At 33.3% G+C, this 25,123-nt stretch overlaps 1 protein-coding gene across 2 annotated transcripts in view; it reads right to left on the bottom strand.

Annotated features, from left to right (window-relative positions):
• The window catches only part of EPHA6 (EPH receptor A6), an 882,015-nt gene that overhangs the window by 328,007 nt on the left and 528,885 nt on the right, over positions 1 to 25,123 (bottom strand). For both annotated transcript variants that reach the window (XM_043593917.1, XM_043593914.1), the window contains one exon: positions 2,133 to 2,257. In XM_043593917.1, coding sequence (XP_043449852.1) covers positions 2,133 to 2,257 — 125 coding nt within the window. The remainder of the gene's footprint in view (positions 1 to 2,132; positions 2,258 to 25,123) is intronic.

Raw genomic sequence — 25,123 nt, 5'->3', positions numbered from 1 at the left:
TAATAATTCTATGTTATATTATATGTCAATTATTTCCCTAATTCTTTCTTTTTTTTTAATTTTTAAAAAATTTTATTTACTTTTGAAGAGAGAGAGATAGTGTGAGCAGGCGAGGGGCAGAGAGAGAGAGAGAGAGAGAGAGAGAGAGAGAATATGAAGCAGGATCCAGGCTCTGAGCTGTCAGCAGAGGCCCCTACACAGGGCTCAAACTTGCAAACTGTGAGATCATGACCTGAGCTAAAGTCAGACGCTTAACCAATGGAGCCACCCAGGCGCCTGCTAATTCTTAAATTAAATTAAATGATTTCTAATACTGATTTCCATCTTTGGGTCTGTTTATAAAATTAATCTTTACAACCCACTAGAAGACTTGATATCTTTCTTCATTTCCATTTTGTAAAAATGAAGTGTGAGACATAGGAAGATTAATTGACTTTTCTTGGCCATAGGCATAATGAGCATCACAATCAGAACATGAACTAGGAATCCATGGCTTCCACCTCCATGTTTACTACAAATTTAGTAACTCCATTAGCACTGCATCATTGCCATTTTCTTAAAAATAGACTCCCTCATCACATTATTTATTCCACCATTAAAACGGGAAAATTATGCCAGCATCTTTCAGAATTTTATTGATTTCTAAAATTTTGATTGGATGATTATGGTTCCCTTTTTACAGAATCTGTATGATTTGTCCTTAATTGGAAATATTACAAGTTATCTTCATCTTACAACATTTGAAACATAAATGACTATAAAATGAGAATTATTTTCTGTGTACAAAATATAGCCTTTATAAAGCATAGAGGGATATTTTCATTCTGAAAAGTTGCTGATATATTTGTGCCCATTGCTTTTTAAATAATGAGAGTTTTTGCATATCTAAAGATCTACTTAATCTAGTAGACAGAAAATATGTTTACTTTGTGACAGCATGCTAGAGGTTGTAACGTTTGAAAGGAGAGCTCAGCAGGATTTCTGAGCACATGCTGGTGTGGCCAATGTGCACAATCTGTAATCCAATTAAAACTCAGTAAATTTCTCTTTTCTTAGACTATGGAGTTACTCATGTGAATTCATCATGATGACGACAGTTTTCATTGACTACATAATGCTGAAATTACTAGACGGTCAAAAATGGGTACAGGCAGGCTACTGAGTTACCTCTCCCTTTTTCAAACATACATTTGCTCAGAATCAATAGAATAGGAAAAAATAGACTTCTATTTCTGTTCTTGACCTATATTTTTTCAAAGGAAATCAAAATTTGTGATGTTCCTTTGCTTCTAGTAATTTACAGAAATGCAAGAAGTTCCTTCTTACTTTAGTATACAACTAGAAATTATATATAATTTTTACATTATTTTTTTTAAATTTAATGTTCCCTTTATCAATATTCCAGAGCAGTATTAGCACAATGAGACATATTAGAATTGTTATGTCCTCTCCTATAATATCTATAGCAACAATATCATAATAGTGAGGAATAAAGGGAAAAACACATAAAGAAAGAATGTGAATGCAAGAAAGGTAAGGAAGTATATAATTTGGGAAAATATAGTAATTGAGAACAATTTTAAATGACAAAAATGAAAATTAAGATTAAGTTGATTTATAAACCAGATTTATCTGGGCGGCTTCTTAAAAAAGTAAAACAGCTGACCTAAATGTAAAACTCCATTTATCCCTTAAATCATCCTACCCAAATTATAGAGAATTGTAACCGTAAACTCATTGGCAAACAATATAGGCTATACAAACTCCTTCTTTAGGTTCTAGCAATTCCATTTTACTATGTCTTCCAAGTGAATTTTAGAAACAATGTTATGTCAGCTAAACTGTAAGTTGAAGGAGTTATTACCTCTTACTATGTTGGAAAAATCCCTATAGTAAATCATGACAGAGATGAAGATCTTATGTCTTTTAACTTTATCATCTGACATAAAACAAGACAAATTAAGAAAAGTATAAGCACAGTAGTAAACTAGAGTTTTGAAAGACATAGTAGGTATGAGGTTATGTCACAGAACAGGTTTTAAAGTAAAATAATATAACAACATGCTCAATATATACATATATACATATATATGTATATATAGTTTCTTTAGGAAGCTCCAAATAAGACCTACTTTCTCATAGTACTTGATCTCGTAGTCCAGAATGGCTCCATTGGAAAAAGCAGGTGCTTGCCATGATAGGGCAATGCTATTTTGGGATGCCCAGTCCTTCCTTACCACACCTATCAGGGAAGGTGCTGAAAGGAAAGAAAATAACTAAGAATTAATTGGCAGGAATCATTCTCCATCATCTTTTCTTTAATATTTTGTCTTCCAAGGAAAATATAATTCTTGTTGAAGCAGATAGCAATTGTTGATGTCAGATTAATAAGAAAGGCTCAGGATCTACTCTATTTAATCCAAATAAAGTATTAAAATATATTTAGAAGCACTACTAAGGAACATAGGAAAAACTCAAATAGTCCAAGAATAAGAGCCAGAACTCATCATCTTCATCTTTGTTAGAGGAGATTTTTCTTTAAGATGGCTTTGGTTTTAGTCTATGACACGAGGTACAATACATTTGGATCCTGTATTTTATCAAATCTAAATCTACTATAGAAAAATACTCTGAAATTACAAGATCATTTATAGGCTTTTCTTTCTCTTCAAGACTTAATACTTTGTAAACTGTTAGTACTTTATAAAACTTTATATTACAAACATCTTATCTTTAGTAACTTATTGCATATCAAAGTGAAAATTATTTCTTTTGCATGGTTTCTGTGACATTTGAATAAAATTGAAACATTTAACTTCTGAAGTTTATTTTCAGAAGTATGTATTTATTCTCCTATATAACATTGTATTAGCAACCCAATCCTAATCTAAGGTAATCTTGCATTTGACTTCCAAGATTTCCCTGGATTTATATATCATAATTTTCTCTAACAAAATACTCATTTTTAAGTATTCTAATTTTTAAAACAATAGGTTTTTGCATAGAAGTTAAATTTCACTCATAAAAAGAAAAATACAAATTGAATATACTGAGGTATCATTTTTCACTAATCAGATTGGCAAAAATCCAAAAATTTGACACCAGGCTCTATTGGCTAGACTTTAGGGAAAAGCACTTTAGTACACTGTCGGTGGTAATGCAAAATAGTACAACTTTTATGAAGGGAAATTTAACAATTTGAGGCAAATTATATGTTCATTTACACTTGGGCTTTTTGGAATCTATCCCAAAAACACACTGAACAAACACAGAGAGACACATTTATAAGATTACTCACTGAGATTTATTTGTAAAGATTGGAAATAATTTAACTGTCCATCAAAAAGGGATGGGTTGAAAACCTATGCTACATCCACCAGAGAATTATGACTATAAATACTCCATATAAAAATGGAGTTTTTTCAGGATATATTTTTAAATAAAAAAAGTAAGGAGGGAAAATGTACAAAAAACAATGTAAGGATAAGCCTAAGAATAAAAAAATAATAACAATAGTCACCCTTAGGGGTGGGAAGCAACAGGATGGACATGATAAGGTTAGAAGATAGAAGTCTCAATATTGCCTTCCCTTGAAGATTTACTTTGGAACTCTGTGAATAGTTAAATGGTTAGAAAGCAAATTATTTAAAAAAGTAATATCCAAAAATTAAAAGAAAAATGAAACCTGTGTATTGAGGCACAGCTTCCAAGAGTAACTACTTAAAGTGACTTAAAACATAGTAACTTAGTGTATATCCCAAAGAGGTAGTTTTAAGGATTAAAAAAATCTGCAAAAATTACTAAACTGTTTTTAGTAATGATATTGCTGTTGGTAGTATTCGTATTGTAAATCTGAATCCTTGTGCGTATGTTGAGGGTTAAAGCAAATGAGTAATATGGTGTTACTGAGGACTAGGTCTGTTTATTTGTTTTTTTCAACAGGAAATGGAGATACAGATATCAGATCAATGAAGGTACATAAAAACTCTGTAATAGTAAACTCATATTGGAATTATCATTATGAACTCACAATGTCTTTCCAACTCATTTCCAGAAATCTATTCAAATGAACCAATTTCAGGTGAGGATAGAATTTGAAAAAATTGATTCTTTATGATTAAAATAATATATAAAATATATATAATATATATAATATATAATATATATAATATATAAAAATAAAATATACTTTAAATTTGTAAGAAAGGCTCAAGTATTAGGTTTGATATTTTCTTTCTGAATGTTGCCTTTGCATCGTAAAGATAAAGTATTTCTTAAATTTGTGAGAATGAAAAGTTTGGTTCTCCCAAGGAATTAAGTACTTTAGAAATTATATTAAAACTCTTTCCAGCTTTTCAATGAAAGCATTATTGCACTAAAATGTATTTTTAAAAATGAGTGATGATAATAACAGAAGTCGCTAAAAGGTAGAAGTGTGCTATAAGCTAAAACAGAAGTGGATAGCATGGTAAATAAGAAAAAGTGCTCAGATAATTCATTATTTAAATTGAGTCATATTAGTACTAATAAACTACCATTAATAAATGTCATTAATGCTCTTGAACTGTAGTATAATAGTGTATTAATGGAGTTTTATGGAAAAATTATAACTTTAAGATGAATCATATAAATTAGAAGTTGACTTCTATATAACAATTCATTATAATTTTTAAAAATGTCCTTTTCATGTATACAATCTTATGGGTAATTTTCAGTTTAATGTGCAATGTCATAAGTCAATAATATTACCAGTGTACTACATTTTGCCACATAATTATTTAGCACTCAAGGTCAAATGATATAATTCTTGCAAAACTGATAATAAATTCAATTGTGGCAGCATATTAGAATAATTATTGATTAACATACAGGTATTATCTTCTCTATTTCCAATTCCCCACTGTTTAATTAACAGTACATGTACATCACCTAAATTTTATGAGTCCTCTCCTATACTTGTATAAAATAAAGAAAATCTATTCTTTAACTACTCTGGGAAGTACTAATGAATATACTATTTTCTAAGAAATCTAGTTATAAATTCTTCACTTATACATGGACTTCAGTGTCCAAGAACCATATAAACTCTAAAATCTCTTCACTTCTGCTTATCCTCTTTATATGTAAATGTCTATATTTTACATAGTTGCATAACCATGTATTTGAAATCTTATTCCATATTTTCATATAGTCTCCATAATTATTATTTTCATGGAAAAATATTCAATTATGTTTCTACTTTATCAGACAATTCCTCTAGTGTTGAAATTTCCTATATGGTTCTGTTAGAGTTCTCATACTTTATGCACACATTTTTTATTTTGTTATTTTACAGAGAATGGTGCTTTACATGATTTGGATGTTCTGAACCACACTATGTACTAACCTGTTGTTTTTGAAAAGAGCTGCGCAATATACACTAGGCACACATTTTAAACAGTTAATGAATTAAAGCAGAGGATGTGGGAAATAATTTATAGGTCAATATACATCCAAAATGCTGCATCTTCTATTTTGTGAGAAGGCTAGCACCATATGGAATTTTATTTTAAAATATGGCATCAATACATGAAACCTCAAGAATTTGTTTTGAATATATTTGACAAATTTGTTTTCTTAATAACCTGAATTTATATAACATCTGAATTTGGCATATTGTGATAACACTGTAGTACCAACAAACATAAAGGGGAAAATACACTTATTCCTCCACATGAGAAAAACTAATTTTAGAACACAGAGGGCAACTATTGATTTTAACTTCTGATTCTAAAAAGTCAGGGAAAGAAATAAATAGTCAGGGAAATAATATCTTCTGGAGTTTGTCAGATCAGAGACTAACTGAAAGACTTGAAGGCTCAAGCAATGTTTCCTGAGTAAAGAATTGTGCATTCAGTATAGTTTTCAGTAGAATTGTATTTCTGATATACATCCTTTCTTAAGCCTTCAAAATCTTAGCTTTGACCTTCAAAATAAATGATTGTTGAATAGATTACCACATTTTTGAAAATGGCTTTAATACAACCCTTTTTGATTACTACATTTTCTGAATCTCAAATAGTTTACCAAGAACTACATGGCAAAACAAGAAAAGTACATCGTGGAGTTAGTGAACAAAGGAGATTTTATTCACATTAGGATGAGTGTTATTTTCTGATGCTTACATGGAAATACCTGAAAGAACTGTAAATTATTCTAGGTAATTACCTTGGTCCTAATTAAGATTTAATTGTGTGTGTGTGTGTGTGTGTGTGTGTGTGCACGTGTGTGTGTGTGTGTGTTTAGGTGAAGAAGAGAGAGATGGGGGAGAGCAAGAGCACACTTCTACACTCATGTATTTGTGACAATGGAAATCTTCACAATGAATGTTAAATAGTAGAATCGTAGTACTAGGATAGACCTTGTAAGTCATTTAGTATATTATTTCAGCAATGCAGAAAATTCCTCAACATATTCTTGTTAGCCGATTATCCACTTCTTGCTTCAACAGTTGCTCTAAAGAGTACACTACTTCATAAGGCTGTCCATTTCTGTTTGAAAATCTCTAATTGTTAACAAATTCTCATATGGAGTCATTGTTTTCTTCCTGTAACTTTAACCTAGGTCCTGGTTCTTACCTTTAACATTAATGGAATTAACTCTTCACTTTTGCTCATCTATCATACTTCTTTTTTTTTCTTTCTCTTTTTCCTATCCTTTTCCTTCCTTCCTCTCTTCTTTCTTCATTTCCCTTTTTAGTGCTTTTCACTCTCTTTTCTTTATTCTTTTCCTTTCTCTTCTTCCCTGTGCTTCTTTCCAGAGAGATGTATGCATGTCTGTGTGTGTGTGGTGGAGGGGGGTATAATCAATGACATAATGAAATGTAAACAACATAATAAGTAAATAACAATGGCATAATAAATAAATAATATACACCAGAAATTGCAAATCAAGAACCAACTTTTAAGACTATGATTTTCCCTTTTTCTTTGCCAATGAACCAACGGGTAGAGTTGCCAAGCAAGAATATGGAGTAGTGTTTCAGTAGATGCTCAGGAAAGAGACATGCTATAATCAATACAATTCTACTTGTGAAGTTTTGTGAATGTGATATTTATCATGTTAATTGACATTTTGAAACTACTTTTGATCGATATCTTGTTTTGGAAATAGTTATTAAATATATTATGCTTTATACAACATAATATATCTTAACAGTATCTGCCTCATATGCTTTTATTTTGATGTCTTTCTTATAATCAGAGTTTAATAGCAATCTATATTGTTACCTACTTTCCCCATGTGGTTGAAATCTGGTTCTGAGTTTGAAATATACATGAAATATACAGCAGAATCGATGCTTTATTTTCTTTCTAGTGTCTAGCTTTGTCCTGTACCTGGGAATAACATGGTATGCTAAGCCGTATGACAGCTGTGATAGGATGAATAATGGCTCACAAATAGATTCACATCTAATCCCCAGAACCTGTGAATTTCCTCCCTGGCAAAAGAGACTTTGCAGTTTTGATTAAGCTAAGGATTTTGAGATGGAAAGATTATCCTGAATTACCCAGGTGGGCCTGATGTAATCACAAGTGCCAAAAGAGGGAGGCAGGAGGCGATTTGTCTACAGAAGGAAGGCTCTGAGCCAAAGAATGTAGGCAACCTGTAGAAAGTAGAAGAGGGAAGGAATGAATTCTCCTTGGAGCCTCCAGAAGGAACCAGCCCTCCTGACACCCCTGTTTTTATACCTATAAGACTCATGTTGGACTTCTGATGTCCAGAACTATAAGATAATAAATATGTGTTGTTCCTGAAACAGTAAATTTGTGGTAATTTGTTACAATGGGAACAGGAAAATTACAACACTTTAACTGGTTTATCTTTAAAGACCTTAATTTGGGATAGATACATTTATGGTTCTGTAGGGAAAGTGGGTAGGTTTTAAAAAAAACCGAGTTTCTAAAAAAATTAAAACAAAACAAAAAAGTTCTAAAGCAGTGATAAAAAGCATCTATTTGTTTAATTACCTAATTCATTTGATAATTTACAACCTTAAAAAAGTATTCAATCTGTTTCTTTTAAACATATTTTGAAAAATGTTGGATACTCTCATCCTAAAGACTTTCCTTATTTAACCTATAGTCTGTCAGGTTTCTCACTTCTCTGCCTTTCTTATTAAAAAAGGGAGAGGTTTTCTTCTTCCTGATTATACCACCTTAAGCTATTGGTGATATTGGACTACTTTTTTTTTCCAGTTTTTCCTCCAGGTTAATGTTGTTCTGTATTTTAAAAAATCCCTTAGCTCTGAATTTCAAGTCTTTTCCAAAGAAACACTAACATCATGTAACACAAAGCTTGGTCACTCTATTTCTTCCTACCATATCAATATGATGCTGGTAGGTAGCTTGACAAGACAAGTGAAAAATTGTGGAAATATTTGCACTGAAAACTCTCACCACCCGTGGAGGCCGCAGTGAAAAATCACTTTTTAAATAATAAGTTAAAATGGTACAGCACTGTCAGCACTTAATTACAGAGAGTAAAACCTGAAGCATTATCTTTAAAGTTCTTTTCAGCATAATCTGTGCCTTTTTAATTTCTATTTTATTAGTCTATGACTTGCTGATTTAATGCGTTCACTGTTAAGCTTGTCTTTAGGCTGCTGTTTATAGTAATTTATACCACATACCTCTCATGACTATTATATCATTCCAGAGGCATTTAAGAAATTGTTTATATGACAGATGCTATAAAATGCAGTTTCTTTGAAATATAAAGACAAAAAAGTATTCCCAAATTAGAACAGCCTGAGATTCTGCTGACCTTATTATTACCTGTCAATTTTTAGCAAAAAGATCTGTGTTGTGCCAGTATTTTCTAAGCATTTAACATATGCTATTCACCAGTATCTCAGAAAGTTGCCCTTTCTAGAAGGCCAAAATCAAGAATGTGTCCTTTCTCGGCTTAACTTCAAACAATTTCCTTATTCATGGCATCCATTTTATTAAAATCAAGAATATTGGTTTCTAGTAATTTTTCTAGGTAAAAATACAATTATTTGAACTGTACAATTATAAAAATTATATATGAAAATTATATAAATAGATTAAACATATTATATTTAAATATGGGTTGTAACTCCTGGGCCTCAGCTGATTCATGAAAAATTTGTTCCACATACAGGGAAAAAGATGAGCCCATTTAAATAACATCAAAAAAAGGAAAAAATGAGCAGGGAAGTCATTTATACATAAACTACTAAAATAATTTTAACTAGTACTGTGGAAAGGAGGCACCTAAGTGATAAAATTTGCAAAAACATAAATCGTTAAAATAATATAATGAATTGGGGCTTCTGGGTGGCTCAGTCGGTTGAGCTTCCAACTCTTGATTTTGGCTCAGTTCATGATCTCGCAGTTTGTGGGTTCAAGCCCCACATCCAGCACTGTACTGACAGCGTGGAGTCTGGACTCTTCTCTCTCCCTCTGTCTCTGCCCATCCCTCATTCTCTATCTCTCTCTCAAAATAAATAAATAAACTTGAAAACATAAAATAATATAGTGAATGGAAAAAGTTTTACAAATTTTATTGCTACATTAAAAAAAAGTTTGGACACTTGAAAGAACTCCATACAATACATTTTAATGAAGCTGTTTTAAAACTGATGTATATACACAGGCATGGGAAAATAAGTGTCATACTTAACGTGAAAAAAACAAGTCGTAAATCAACATTCATACTGTGATTTAAAAAAAAGTCTAGGGGCCCCTGGTGGCCCAGTTTCTTAAGTGTCCAACTTTGGCTCAGGTCATGATCTTGTGGTTCAGGAGTTCGAGCCCCGTGTCGGGCTCTGTGCCAACAGCTCAGAGCCTGGAGCCTGTTTCAGATTCTGTGTCTCCAGAGACTCTCTCTGCCCTTCCTCTGCTCACACTCTGTCTCTCTCTCCTTCAAAAATAAATAAACATAAAAAAGTTTAACCAAAACTTTAAACCAAAAGTTTAATCAAAACACTCTAAATACTAGATACCCCCAAATTGTTAACTAAATTATATAACTATTATATAACCAAATTGTATAACTCTCAAGACTATATTGGAAGATTTGGGAATGGATGATGAGATAAATGATGACCTAGTTTCCCTACTAAATATTAGTTCAGCAATATTTATAAAAAGGTCATTCAGAGATGACCCTCCTTTTGAGGATGATGAGAACAAAGAAAAGCAAGTAGATGATATACCTGTTTGGGACTAAGAATCCCTGAAAGTTAACCAAGGAACACTTTTTGAACTTACTCTGGCTGCAAAATACTTAGACATCAAAGGTTTCTTGATGTTACATCCAATACTGTTGCCAATATGATCGAGAGGAAAACGAGGAGATCTGCAAGAACTTCAATACTAAAACGAACTTTATTAAAGAAGAGGAAGCCCATGTATGCAAACAGAACCAGCAGTATGAAGAGAAGTGAAATGTTGTGCCTGATGCTAACACTGTAAGGACTGCTCTAAACACTAGTTTAACTATTCTATTTAAAACTGTTAACATTGGGGTGCCTGAGTGGCTCAGTTAGTTGAGTGTTGGACTTCAACTCAGGTTATGATCTCATGGTCCGTGAGTTCAAACCCCACATGGGGCTCTGTGCTGACAGCTCAGAGCCTGGAGCTTGCTTCAGATTCTCTCTCTCTCTCTCTCTCTCTCTGCCCTTCCCCTCATCACACTCTAGAGTCTCTCAACAATGAATAAATGCTAAAAAAAATTTAAACTATTATCATTAGACAAATAGTAGACAAATGCAGCAGCAAATCAATTATATTAGCAGAATACTATTGCCATTGCATGCATAGTTTGAGTACAGATTCTAAACCTATGGCTGAGTTTCTTCTAGACCAAAAGTTTTTATTTTTTTGCTCTGAATAAAACTGAACCCTGGGATATCTATTAAAAATATAATGAATATATATGCATATATATGCATAATATATGTATATATGCATATATACATTTTAAAATGGAATCACATCAAGCTATTAATAGTGGTTTCTCATGCTAGCCTAGGAAAACTAGATGTAACAAGAGAATAACAGAAGTGAATCTAACAATTGACCAGTTACTGATTTTTAAATTATATTAACAAATTATATTATCTGTACCTTTTGAAACTACTTTAAAAGGAATACGATTTTATTTTTAAAAACCTAACTAATCTTTGTCATCTCATAGCTAACGTGACATTCTGAAATTGTTTTCAAAAATATAATTGAAGAGTTAATAAATTTCAGAAACTTAAACCTAAATGTTAACAGACTTATAAGCTATGACCATAAAGTAATACATGTGGCTTATGGAGGAGTCATTTAATTATAATCTTTCCCTGTATTTTTGTCATCCTTGAATTTATATGATGATACAAAATTGCAGAGGAAGCTAGATGGAAGAACACTGGATTCAAAAGTATTTTAACCCAAGAAGCTTTATGAAAATTAGTTTTATAAATGTTATGGATTTGCTTATTGGATGTCTTAAGAAGGAAAAAAAATCTTTTTCTGTGCTGTTGTCACCTAAAGTGCATAAACAGACAAGACAGTTTTAGTTCCATTTTGGGGCTTTGAAATGACCCATGGATGACCTGGGGAATTTTAGAAGAAAGATTCACATTTAAGGAATGGTTCATAATATAAGATAAAATCACAGCAATTACCATTCTTCCTCTTCAGATAGAACTATGAACTAGCTGAAGACTTCTTTAATCACTTTGGATGCAATTGATTTTGATGTCTGAACTCCTAAAACATTTACTATCTATTCCTCATGACATCTAGCAATTGACTGCCTTTATCATAAGCTCTTGATATTCCTCTTTATAGAGTATATAATAATATATTAAAATTTTTAAGTGTTTATTTATGAGAGAGAGAGAAACAGAGTGCAAGCAGGGGAGGGGCAGAGAGAGAGGGAGACACAGAATCCCTCTGTGCCATCTGTGTCTCTGAGATGTCATCACAGAGACCAATGCAGGGCTGGAACTCATGGACTGTTGAGATCCTGACTTGAGCCAAAGTCGGAAGCTTAACTGACTGAGACACCGAGGCATCCCTATAATGATATATTGTACTTCACTTTTTAACTTCCTGTGCGCTTCAGATATATCATCTAATATACATTTTAACTTTGTAGGTACAGTTATTTTCATTTTAAAGATGAGGACATAGGATCAAACAGAAGCAACTTGCAGTTACATAAGAGGTAGGAAGTGGACTCTAGGCTAAGTCTGGTACTTATGGACTGTACCCCAGTGATTGTGGCATTTCAGGATCTGAACCTTCCATAGGACCTACTACAGTGCCACACAAACACATCAGGTAACTTTTATGTGAATCTCTTTTATTCAAAACTTGTTTAAATCTTGTTTCAAACCTTATCAGATAATTGTCCCGTCCATGGGGTTTTTGTTCTATAAATCCTCTATGGTACCATAGGAGCAATGGTCAATTGAGTCATATACTCCATGTATATGACATCATTTTATGAGATTAGATTAATATAAGAAAAAAATAATCTATAATATAGCATAATAACATATAATATTAATACCAGAAAATAAGTAATGAGGCAAAGTGATAGGAATTTGAACATGCTGTATCAATCAAAATGGATATGCTATAATTTAATATGTATAATATTAAAATCCATCTTGGATTAGTTTATTGAATTTTCAATATTTTCCATTATTTAACTGTCTCATTTGAAAAAAAAAGTATTTGGATTGAGGAATAATAGGAAAACCAAAAATACGCTGAGTTATTTGATTCTGAATTGAGAGTGTTCCTTTTCACTAATTCTAAAGGCATTTTTCCCCATCCCTGTACCTGCTCCACCCCATGAGCTGTGCTCTCACTTTCCCTAGCCACAGTTTAACACATCTCAGTCCGTAAAATTCTGCTGGATTCTGTAGATTTTGCAGGCTATAGCCCTTAGATTCTCTGTTTTCTATAAAACCTAGATGTAAAATATTTAAAAAGCTGTGTTTGGGGATTTTTTTCTTTATTACTGTTTGGAAGTGAGAGCTATTCACAACTGTGTGTGTGTGCGCGCATATGTGTGTGTGTTTCCAGAAGATATATAAAGGGAGAAAGTACTCATACCGCTGGCCACTTGAGGGAATGTTGAATGATCCTGTCACAACTGATTCAGGAGGATGCAAGTGTATTCCTGCCAAGTCATCCGAAATGGGACTGTAAAACTGCTTTTGTTCTCTCATTAAAGAAATAATGTGATGCAACAGCAGATTCATTGGCATTGTTTCTGGTTGAAGCCGAGAGGAATAAATCTTGATTCTTCCTTGATGGAGGTAGTCTTTGTGTAGGACAAGTAGCCAGGTGCTCCCACAGCTGCTCTGAAACATTCATGGCTTCCTGAGGATATGGGTGATTTTGTTCTCATCATTGATCAAATAGCAGAGTAAATCACTGACGTAAAATAACACCTGGCTGAGCTCTGTGTTTTCCTCTCATTTTCTCTAGTTAGTAATTGTTGTTTACAAATCACTGACTGCATGAGGATGAAAAGCCTGTGTATTCTCATACTGGCTGCTAGCTCATAATTTCCACTTCATGTTCTTTCTCCCAGTACCTTCAAAGGCACTCAGTGCATATTATACTTTATCCCCTTGATTTTTGTGATTACTTTGTTAACAAACCAAATGCGATTGTTCCATATGTATTACAGAAGTTAACAGTATTACAAAGATTTTATTTATTTATTTATTTATTTAGATTTTTTGAGAGGGCAGGGAGAGAAAGAGACAGAGAGACAGAGAGAGAGAGAGACAGAGAGAGAGAGACAGAGAGAGAGAGAGAGAGAGAATATCTCAAGGAGGCTCCACAGCCAGTGTGGAGCTCAATGTGGGGCTTGATCCCATGATGGTGAGATCCTGACCTGAGTCAGATGTTTAACCAACTGAGCCACTTAGGTGCCCTGCAAAGATTTTTAAAACTAAAAAGAATTGATTATTATTCATAACAAATGCTGTAAATCTTTGCACATTTTTATACTTCATTTGAAATGTAATATGGTATGCTAAATAATCTTGCTTTTTTCCCCCTAAATTCTATTTATAGGGAAGAAAAGTATGCCAATGAAAATAAGTTTTATTTTAGTCTATACATTTCCAAGGTGGGTTTATGAAACCAACTAGTATTTGTTTTCTTAGCATTAACTTATAATTAATGGTACAGTATACATGAAATATACATAAAATGTAACATTAATTTCAAAAATTAAATACTGAAATTCAGCAACATATAATTTCTGAATATTTAAATTATATTAGTTGTCAGCAAAATGTTAGGAAACAAAATAGGAAGATCAACGTTGAAATGCTGACATTCAGCAGGAATTCACTATCATGGCTGTTATCAACGGTTTACAGTGAATGGTCTCCTATCTGGTTAATTCCTATACCATATTTTAAAGTATTTTGAGTGTTACCCTGAAAGTATATACTATTATATAAAAATTTTAGAATATGTCACTTACTATAATTCTTATGATCTTCTGCCTTGACTTCAATTTCAACTGATAGGTTTTTTTTTGATTGATGTATATTAATTTGTGTATATTTCTCTTTGATTTGTATTTGTAGACTTCAGCTACATAATTTTGAGTGCTTCTTAGGGAAACCAAATCTTTGCTCAAAGAGAAGTAACCTGTCAGGCAAAAATTGTCCTATATCATAAATCCCCAAAGAAACAACCCTTGCTTGCTGGACAATTTTTCCTTAGATATTCACAATGATGTTTCCTTGCCTGAAGCTGTGTTTCAGAAAAACCTAAGAATAATTTGCTCAGATTACTTTCCTTACTTCAGTCAACATCTCCTCACATTTTAGGCTGTTCTATTTCCCTCAACACTTCATAGAGTAGTCCTCCCTTATCCATGGTTTCACTTTCCATGGTTTCAGTTAACTGTGGTCAACTGTGGTCCAGAAACAGATGATCCTCGTGTCATCAAAAGGTCAATAGTAACTTAACACTACATCACAATGCCTATGTCATTCTCCTCATTTCATCTCATCGCATGGCCATTTTATCATCTCACATCATCACTTAAAGAAGGATAAATATAGTACAATAAGATATTTTGAGAGAGAGCACACATTCACAAAACTTTTGTTACAGTATATTGTTATAACTCTTCTATTTTATTATAGTCATTAATATCTTATTATGCCTAACTTATAAATTAAATTTTATCACAAGTACATATGTGTAGGAAAAAAGACAGAGTACGTAGGGTTTGGTACTACCTGTGATTGCAGGCAGTGTATCAACAGCGCATAAGGTTTCCTTTTTCTCCACATGCTTGCCAACATTTGTTATTTTGTGGGTTTTGATTTTAGCCATTCTGATAAGTGTGAGGTGATATCTCATTGTGGCTTTGATTTTCATTTTTCTGATGATTAGTGACGTTGAGCATCTTTTCATGTGTCTATTGGTCATCTGTATGTCTTCTTTGGAAAAATGTCTATTCAGATCTTTCGCCCATTTTTATTGTGATTTTGTTTTTGGTGTTGAGGTGTATAAGTTATATATTTTTATATATTTTATATATTTTGCAAATTACCCTTAACAGATATATCATTTGTAAATATCTTCTCCCATTCCATAGGTTGCCTTTTTGTTTTGTCGATGGTTTCCTTTGCTACGTAAAACCTTTTATTTTGGTGTGTCTGGTTTAATTTTGCTTTTGTTTCTCTTGCCTTGAGGAGTCATGTCTAGAAAAATGTTGCTATAGCTGATGTCAAAAAAATTACTGCCTATGTTTTCTTCTAGGAGTTTTATGGTTTCAGGTGTCACATTTAGGAGACCACCAGAATCACCAGAGAGAAATTAGCACCAGAATAAGAAATTACCTAAACAGATATTGTTACCAAACTATCCTATCTCTCATCTATTCTAAGAGCCCATTTATCTTTTTAAAAAATAATTTGTTTTCCCATAAATTCACTTATCTCCCTCCCCTTCCTGTTAAGATGTGTTATAAGTCCCAAATTCTGACCATCTCCTTGAGACATATTTTTCTTTGAACTCCTATGTATGTGCATAACTAAAATTTGTCTTTTCTCTTTGTAATCTGCCTTTTGTCAATTTTATGTGTAGGCTCCAAACAATAAACAAAAGAGGGTAGAGAAAAAGATTTTCCTCCCCGAGAGTTTCAACATAATGGGCATGGTTCAAAGCTAGTGGTATAACTGTGGATGGTATTGTTGGCTTAAAAGTTTCACATGAGAGCCTGACTGAAATGATTACACATATCAATGTGCCATTTTTATGGTAATGTATAAGGGAAGTTTAGATAAGGGGATATTTGCAAGGAATTAGAGGGAACAACTCCACAGGGCACACAGCTTAGGAAGCAAAGATCTATAGACAGTAGTTCTTTGAAATAAACCTGGGTCCAAATTTCTCACCTCTTTTTTTACGATTAGTCCCTTTTGGTTTTTCCCACCTAGGTACGTACATGTCTCTTACTATAGACTCTTTTATAGTACCTTTTTGTTATGGGAGGGGTGCCTGGGTGGTTCAGTCAGTTGAGTGTCCGACTTCAGCTCAGGTCATGATCTTGTGGTTTCTGAGTTCGAGCCCCTCATCGGGCTCTGTGCTGACAGTTCAGAGCCTGGAGCCTGCTTCGGATTCTGTGTCTCCCCCTCTCTCTCACCCTCCCCTGCTTGTGCTCTCTCTCTCAAGAATAAATAAAAACTTAAAAAAATTTTTATAATACCTTTTTGTTATGAGAGTATATTTAAATAGTTATAGCTAGAATTATTAGGATATAGGCAATCTTGATATGCATCTAATGTTGGAATTTTGGAAGAAAGCCTATGGCTTCACAACCAAATCAGTAGTGACTTAGTCCACACGTGACTTTTTCAAGTGCCTGTGTTGAGCCCACATACAGTCATTCAGATAAGACCCTTAATGATAATCCTTAAAAATCCCTCTTGGTTCTTATGTGTAATTACCTCCACATCAAGAGAAGCCAATTTTTATGATGATGTAAGAGATAATGCTACATTTTGATAAGATTGAGAAATATATGGTGGCTAAAACCAGCTCTCATCAGCTTGCCAGAATCTATTTGCCTTTCTTTTTGTTATTCAACATTCAAACACTGCAAATCAGCCCCAATCAATTCTTTTCTTTCTTTCTTTCTTTCTTTCTTTCTTTCTCTCCTTCTCCTTCCTTCCTTCCTTCCTTCCTTCCTTCCTTCCCACCCCCACCCCCACTCTCTCTCTCCCTTCCTTCCTTCCCTTTCTTTCCTACCTTTCCTTCCTTCTTGCTCTGGAGAGCCAGATTTAAACACCGGCATATTACTGGTCATAACTCAGCTTTACCAAACTTAGGGTGGTTGTTTAACATTGTTCTTCAAAATGTTAACAGATGTGCCGTGAAGAAAGTATCTTACCTTCAAAAAATTTGGAATATGCTAGATTAAATAAATTAAATACATTACTGTAAATATCCAAAAAAGAGAGAGAGAGAGAGAAAATAGTGTGATACTTCTCTCTTTCGTGTTATCTAAAATGAAAAACTTTTAGTGGCACCATGTCCATAAAATATCAGAATGCTGGAATACTATTTTTGTAAATAATATTAGCCTAACCTTTGAATAGGCTATTCTGTTGTCTCTGGCTCAAGAATTTGTATTCATTACTGGCCTGTTGCTGGCACATGTCAGAAAGATTGTAAAATGTCTTAAGCTTCTGACGCAAAACTAAGTTTCCTCTTAAATGATATATCCTAGTAGCCACTGGAAAGCCACAGCTACAAATGAATAGGGATGGAGAGAATCAGGAGAGTCTTAGCACAGGCTCTCATGATAAGTGAGGTAATTACATAGTGCTGTGATTAAAAACATGGGCTTTGGAGCCAGCCTGCTTGGCTTTGAATCTCAGCTCTGCTACTCACTGGTCATATGACTGATCAATTTACTTAACGTCTCTGTTTCCTCATTTTTTTTCTTTTAAAAATTGGAAATAATATCCACCATGGAGGGTTGTTGCTAGGATTACATATATTATTTTCCTTAAAGCACTTAAAATAATTCCTGACACATTGCAAGAACTGAAAACTGTGTATTATTGTTGTAGACAAAAGAAAAGAAAATTGATTAATTTTATTAATAAAGCCTATAAATAATTTTGCAATAGTTAATATCATAGATTTAGGAAAACTTTATATATCCCACATGCTAAAACACTATGTAGGAAACAACTTGTTTCTTCATGTATGAGAGAGTTTTAGCAAACATCTTCCAAAGGATACTTATTAAATGTGAACGTGTTGGGGCGCCTGTGTGGCTCAGGCGGTTACATGTCTGACTTAGGCTCAGGTCATGATCTCATGGTTTGTGAGTTTGAGCCCCGTGTTGAACTCTGTGCTGATAGCTCAGAGCCTGGAGCCTGCTTTAGATTCTCTGTGTCCCTCTCTCTCTGTCCCTCCCCTGCTCTCTCTCTCTCTCTCTCTCAAAAATAAATAAACTTTAAAAATATAATGTATCAATGGTGTCCTATGACCACAAAATTAATGTGGCAACTTCCTTTGGATCAGATAATACCTTATTTGCTATGGGTGTGGTGGAGTAGATGGTTGTTTTAGCAAACTTTTAAATATTCAGGACATGCGTATGTGACTTTTTACTTAATTGCTACTAATTTCTGAATATATTAGTACAAAACAAAACTGTCACTTCAAAGAATACAAAAACTAAAGACAAAAGCACAAATACTACAATTGAAACTAGATTGAATCTATAGGACGTGGTTGAAAACAATCCAATTCATGTTTCCTTATTTATTTTGTTCTCATGTTAATAAAAACTATAGTATATTTGACAGATTTTATCCCCATAAATTTTTTTTTTGGTACATAACTCAGTTGTTGATCCAACTTTGTATAAACCATCAGGTGGTTGACTGTATGACTAGCACAGATCACTAAAGTTAAAAATGCTTTAGTTATTTGAAAGAGCACATCAATTGAGCACTACTGTGTTTCCCCAAGTCAGGGTGGATCCTAATTGCTTTGACAAATTTCCTGCTGGGAAATTGATCTTCAAAGATTTCTTAATGCCTTTTTTAACCCATTTACTTCATTTTAAAACTTCAAAGTGTCCCTTTCTATTAATTATCACATATACTAGAAAACACAAAGAACAAATGCTATGTTTTATTCATCTAAGCAGGGCATCTAAACACTAAGTTACAGCAAAGATTGGAACTTATTGAAGCAAAGGTCATCTTCTGTCAAACAAAACCATAAGAGGCTTTTCTTTTAGTAGAGAATTCATGAATATTTTATCTGAACATTTCCATGAACTTGCTGTAAAAGCTATGTTTCTTGGCATTTACTGAGGATGTCAAAATCAGTTACTGTAACTTAAATATTTTGCTAAGATGCTTATCAGACCCTCATTTAAAACATGCTTATTATCCATACAATTGTTCATCTAAAATAAATATTTCTAGTTAATATTATAGACTTTTATATTATATAAAATCAAATTCTTCTTTTCTTGTATTTGTACATAGATATCATTTTTGTTTTAATATTAATCTGAGAGTCTACTAGAGAAATAAAATAAAACAATAAGTGAATTAATTCTCTTTATCTAAATGAAACAAAATTTCTCTATAAATGCTTCCAATGGTTAAGCTAGTGTTGAGCAGTCTCTTGGACCCCATATGGTGAAGGGATCTTAAACTGGTCAACCAAGAATATAATCATAGCTCATAACCTACTAAAATTTATTTAATTAGGCATGATTATTTGATGTGCTAGAATACTTCTAACATTTCTAAGTCTTAACAAAATGTTGCATTTGCATATAATATACACATCAGCAAAACCTCTAACCCTGATAGCATTCTCACTTTCTGAAAAACGGAAAACATTTTTGAGTATTCACAATTGTTCTCGTGAAGAAAACACAGAGATTGAGTGAATGCAGGATGTTTGTCTCTTGAACTTGACTAATCCATAAGTGTGATATGGCCTACTTAATAGGGGTGGATAAGGTATAATTTTTAAAAATCACATCTTGAGATAGAGTTCCTTAACTTTGAATTCTGACTCAGCAGCTTAACTCTAGGCAATTCACTTATTTTCTCTGTACCTCATTTTCTCATCTATGAGCTAAGAACACTACTAGCATCTATCTAATAGGGTTGTTGTAGGGAATTTAAGAAGATAATGTGTACAAAGTGACTAGCTCAGTACTTGGGATATAATAGGCATCAACAGTAAATACATGGGTATTATTTTTATTATGCTAACAAATCTTTTCAGAAAACTTTATATTAAATAGCTATATTTTGAGACAAATCTTTACCTTATGTATTTTGTTTACCTCTTTCAGGTATATTTCTATTAGAAAATTTTTTTGTTGGGGTGCCTGGGTGGCTCAGTCAGTTAAGCATCTGACTCTTGATTTCAGCTCAGGTCAGGATCTCATGGTCATGAAATCAAGCCCAGTGATGAGCCTGCTTAATATTATCAATCTCTCTCTCTCTCTCTCTCTCTCTCTCTCTCTCTCAATCCCATGGGTGTGCTTCAGGCACACTGTGAATCTCCTTAATTTGTGAGCACATTTTTGTGTATTTCTCAAAGCAGTCAGTGATTGAAGAAAATAAAGATGTCCATATGTAGTCAGCACCTTCTAGGATTCATTCTGAGTATAGGTCTGATTATGTCAATAAATTTTATATCTATCCCAAACCTGCAAGGTATATATATATGTTTTTAAATGCTTGTGCTGAAAAAAATGTGTGCGTGTGTGTGTGTGTGTGTGTGTGTATATATATATATATAATACATACTACATAATATAATATATAATATATATAAACAAAACATGTTTCCAGATCATGTCTGGGCAATATAAATAAAGAAGGTCTTGGGGCGCCTGGGTGGCGCAGTCGGTTAAGCGTCCGACTTCAGCCAGGTCACGATCTTGCGGTCTGTGAGTTCAAGCCCCGCGTCAGGCTCTGGGCTGATGGCTCGGAGCCTGGAGCCTGTTTCCGATTCTGTGTCTCCCTCTCTCTCTGCCCCTCCCCCGTTCATGCTCTGTCTCTCTCTGTCCCAAAAAATAAATAAAAAACGTTGAAAAAAATTAAAAAAAAATAAAGAAGGTCTTTGCATTGTACACATCAGGTATTAAATTTTGGAATGACTCTTTCAGGTTGTCATCAATTACAGCTTCTTCTCTAATCTTCTGGATACCTCCTAAGGGGCATCTACACGCTAAAGTTCCACTCTATCCTCCCATGGATTTCTGTCTCCCTGCTTCAATCACTTTTCTATTCCCCCAAAATGCTGAATGAGCTTTGTACATATGTCTGCCATGCTATTAATTTAGTTTGTCACTTCTCCATTTTATTTCCTCTCACATCAATTTTTATTATTCTTTATCATATATTGTTTTTTCGACTTCTCTACTTAGTACCTCTACCTTCATTTCATATCCAACTTTTTTTTCACCTTAGGCTTTTTTCCACATGAGGTCAAAGTACATCCATTTGAAAACCATAAACATTTTTCTATGTTAATAGCTTCTACAGTAAAAAATATTTTCAGAGGTCCAAATTTCCCCTGAATCATCTATATTATGTTCTCTTCCTTGTTTCTGAAATATTTTTAATTGGTCACATGATGACTTTTGCTGTTATGGTCAATTGCCTTTCAAATGAAAGAAATCTCTCTAGTCTGAGCTTTGGCAACACAGTACCAGAGAATCATCTTTATCCCACTTTTGTTCTTAGGGGGCTTGGTGTCATCTACCTAGTCCCAGGGCTGGACAACAGGTTCAGTGCTTGGATTTTCAGATTATAGATGATTTTTATCACATGTAATTGTACTAAATATTTTCCTATCCTCATTACCTGAATCTTTGGCAGCCTAATAATATGAAATCTGCATCATATACTGTTATTTTATATTCTTCTGGTCTCCTCCAACCCACCTGCAGCATGGTTAAGCATTTCTGGTATTTTTCTCCTTACTTCCTGACTTTCTGATAAGTACAGATCTCTCAATGAACGTCCCAAAAAAGTGCACCTAGCAGTGTAGAAATGACTCTCCAATGTTCTGGTTCAGGCCTTGGATTTCTGAACCAAAATAAAGACAGAGGGCCTGGTTCTGCATGTAAGGAGCTTGGAAGTCACCATTCCATCCCAATAACAAGTAAAAATCTGAACATATCGAAAAATCAACAGCTCTTCTTAGATCAGCAAAAGAGGTGAGATCATAGGACAAACTTCTGCCTCAAAACTGGAGAGACAGGCAAATGCAGGCTTCTCAGAACAGAGACTCATAAATAGAAATGGCCAAGGGAACCAGTGCTAGGGAAGGAAAACATGAACTGTAATTGACAAACTGCCAGGAGATCAGTATGGACAAGTCTGGAAGTTAAAAGCCCCATGGGACCCCAGTCATAAGGGGGCACCCATACTTTGTTAGTTTTACCTCCAGGAGCTCGATCAGATTCTTAAAGTAAATACTGGTGAAAAACTTCCTCACACTTGAGGCAAGAGTAAGAGAAAAGGAACTACTTAGAAATGTGTCAGAGTATTCTGTTCTCCTTAACAAAACCTGCCCTCAGGGGAAACTAGTTAATTACAGCCTAACCAGCTGGCATATACCAAAATCTAATTGACCTGGGGAAGGAAAATACCCAACTCCAGCTCACTGTAGGCATCCTGTTACACATAACGGGGGAGAAAAAAAATCTGAGAAACACATGTGAAGTTCACAGTCCAGAAGTATATATAGCCTCACTGAAAGACCAACACTTAATTGTGGAAATATGGACTGCTTCCTCTCACTCTGAACCTCACCACTACTTTACTAAGGGCTTATTTACAGTAGTTCCTTTTACCTAGTACTTCATGTCCCTTTAATAAGAGAAAAATTACAAGCATGTCAAAAGGCAAAAAAAAAAAAAAATTGAAGAGACAGAGCAAGCATCAAAATCAGACATTCCAGGGATGTTGGAATTATCAGACCAGGGATTTAGGGCAACTATGACTAATATGCTAAGAACTTTAATGGATAAAGAAAAAAGTATGTACGAGCAGACGGGCAGTGAAAGCACAGAGATGGAAATCCTAAGAATGAATTAAAAAGAAATACTAGAGATTAAAAACACTGTCACAAAAATAAAGAATGCCTTCGATGGGCTTAGTAGAACATGGGAAATCGCTGAAGAAAGTATCTCTAAGCTAGAGGATGTGTCAATAGAAAACTTGAAGATCAAAATGCAAATAGAAAAAAAACTGAAAAAAAAGAATATCCAAGAACTATGGGAAAACTAGAAAGAGTAACTTACTTGTAATGGGAATGAAAAAAGGAACAGAAAAAGGAAAAAGGAATAGAAGCAATATTTGAAAAAATAATGACTAAGAATGTCCCCAAATTAATGTCATACACCAAACCACAGATCCAGGAATCTCAGAGAACAACAAGAAGGATAAATGCAAAAAAAAAAAAAAAAAAAAAAAAAATTACACCTAAGCATGTCATTTTCAAATTATAAAAAATCAGAGATAAAGAAAAAAATACTGAAAGACGTCAGAATGAAAACAAAAACAAAAGCAAAAACAAACCAAAATACACCTTACCTATAGAGGAGCAAATAATAAGAACGACATCTGATTTCTCCTCAGAGAAACCATGAAAACAGGAAAGGAGTAGAGTGAAATATTAAGTGTTTAGAAAAAAGAACAATCACAAACCTAGAAATCTACATCCTGCAAAATTCTCTCTTCAAAGTGAAGGAGAAATAATGACTTAGTCACACAAACAAAAATTGAGGAAATTTGTTGCCAGTACAATTGTCTTGCAGGAAATGTTAAAAGAAGTAGTTTAGGGAGAAATCCTTTATAGGTCAGAAACTCAGATCAACATAAAGAAATGAAGAGCACTGAAGAAGGAATACATAAAATTAAAATAAAATAAAATAAAATAAAATAAAATAAAATAAAATGAAATAAAATGAAATAAAATAAAAACTTTTATTTTTCTTATTCTTAGTTGATCCAACAGATAACAATTTGTCCAAAATAACACATACTAACAGTTTATTCAATTATGTATGCCTGTGTGTGTGTGTGTGTGTGTGTGTGAAATATATATATACAAGTAAAATGAATAACAATGAGGATACAAAGGATAGGAGAGAGGAATTAGGATTTTTTTTTATTATAAGGTACTCACACTACCTTTGAAGTGGTATAGTGTTATTTGAAAGTAGATTGGATCAGCTATAAATACATATTGCAAACTGTAGAGCAACCACTAAAAAAAAAAGTAAAGAAAGCAATATAATCAATATGCTAAAAATGTAGAGAAAATGTAATCATATATAAAGCTTAATAAAAAAATAAAGACAAAAAGAGTTGAAGACAAAGATAGGAACATAGAACAAGAGCAACAAATAGAAAACAGTAACAAATATGGTAAATATTAATTCAACTATACCAGTATTCCTTTGGAATTACAAGGGTCTAAATGCAACAATTAAAAGACAGAAATCATCAGAATGGATCAAAGACAGTAGGAAAGGCTGAAAACGCTTTACTTTCAGAAGCGTAAACCAATGATAAACTTGCTCAATCCAGTTTTTTCTGCCTTAGGGATTTAAAGAATCCTTTCAGAATCTGCCAACATGCTGTTAGTCCTAATAGATTGCATACCTGTGAATATTCTTTTTTTATTTGTTTTTATATGTGCTTTATAGACATTTTAAAGAGAAATTGGAACACATGATCAATCAGTTCTACTAGCCAGATGATATTTCAAACTGAAGCCTGCTTAGTTCATTTTGAATACTTCCAAAGGTAGGCCAATTTACCTTTTTAAAGTAATTCTATATCTTTGTTTTACTGAAATTAGTACCTTTAGGGAAAAAATCTGGATTATATTTATCTTGGCAGCTTTCTCCAATATTCAATTTTTTCTCTTTATTAAAGTATACCTTATATATAATTAGCTGTATATATTTAAATTGTACAACTTGACGAGTTTTGACATATGTATACACCTGAGAAACCATCACTACAAATGAGATATCAGATGTTTTTTAT

Source organism: Prionailurus bengalensis, chromosome C2 (genome assembly GCF_016509475.1).
Source record: "Prionailurus bengalensis isolate Pbe53 chromosome C2, Fcat_Pben_1.1_paternal_pri, whole genome shotgun sequence".
Classification (NCBI taxonomy): Eukaryota; Metazoa; Chordata; class Mammalia; order Carnivora; family Felidae; genus Prionailurus; species Prionailurus bengalensis.
Note: the sequence above shows the minus strand (reverse complement) of the source record. Positions and strands in the feature narration are given on the sequence as shown.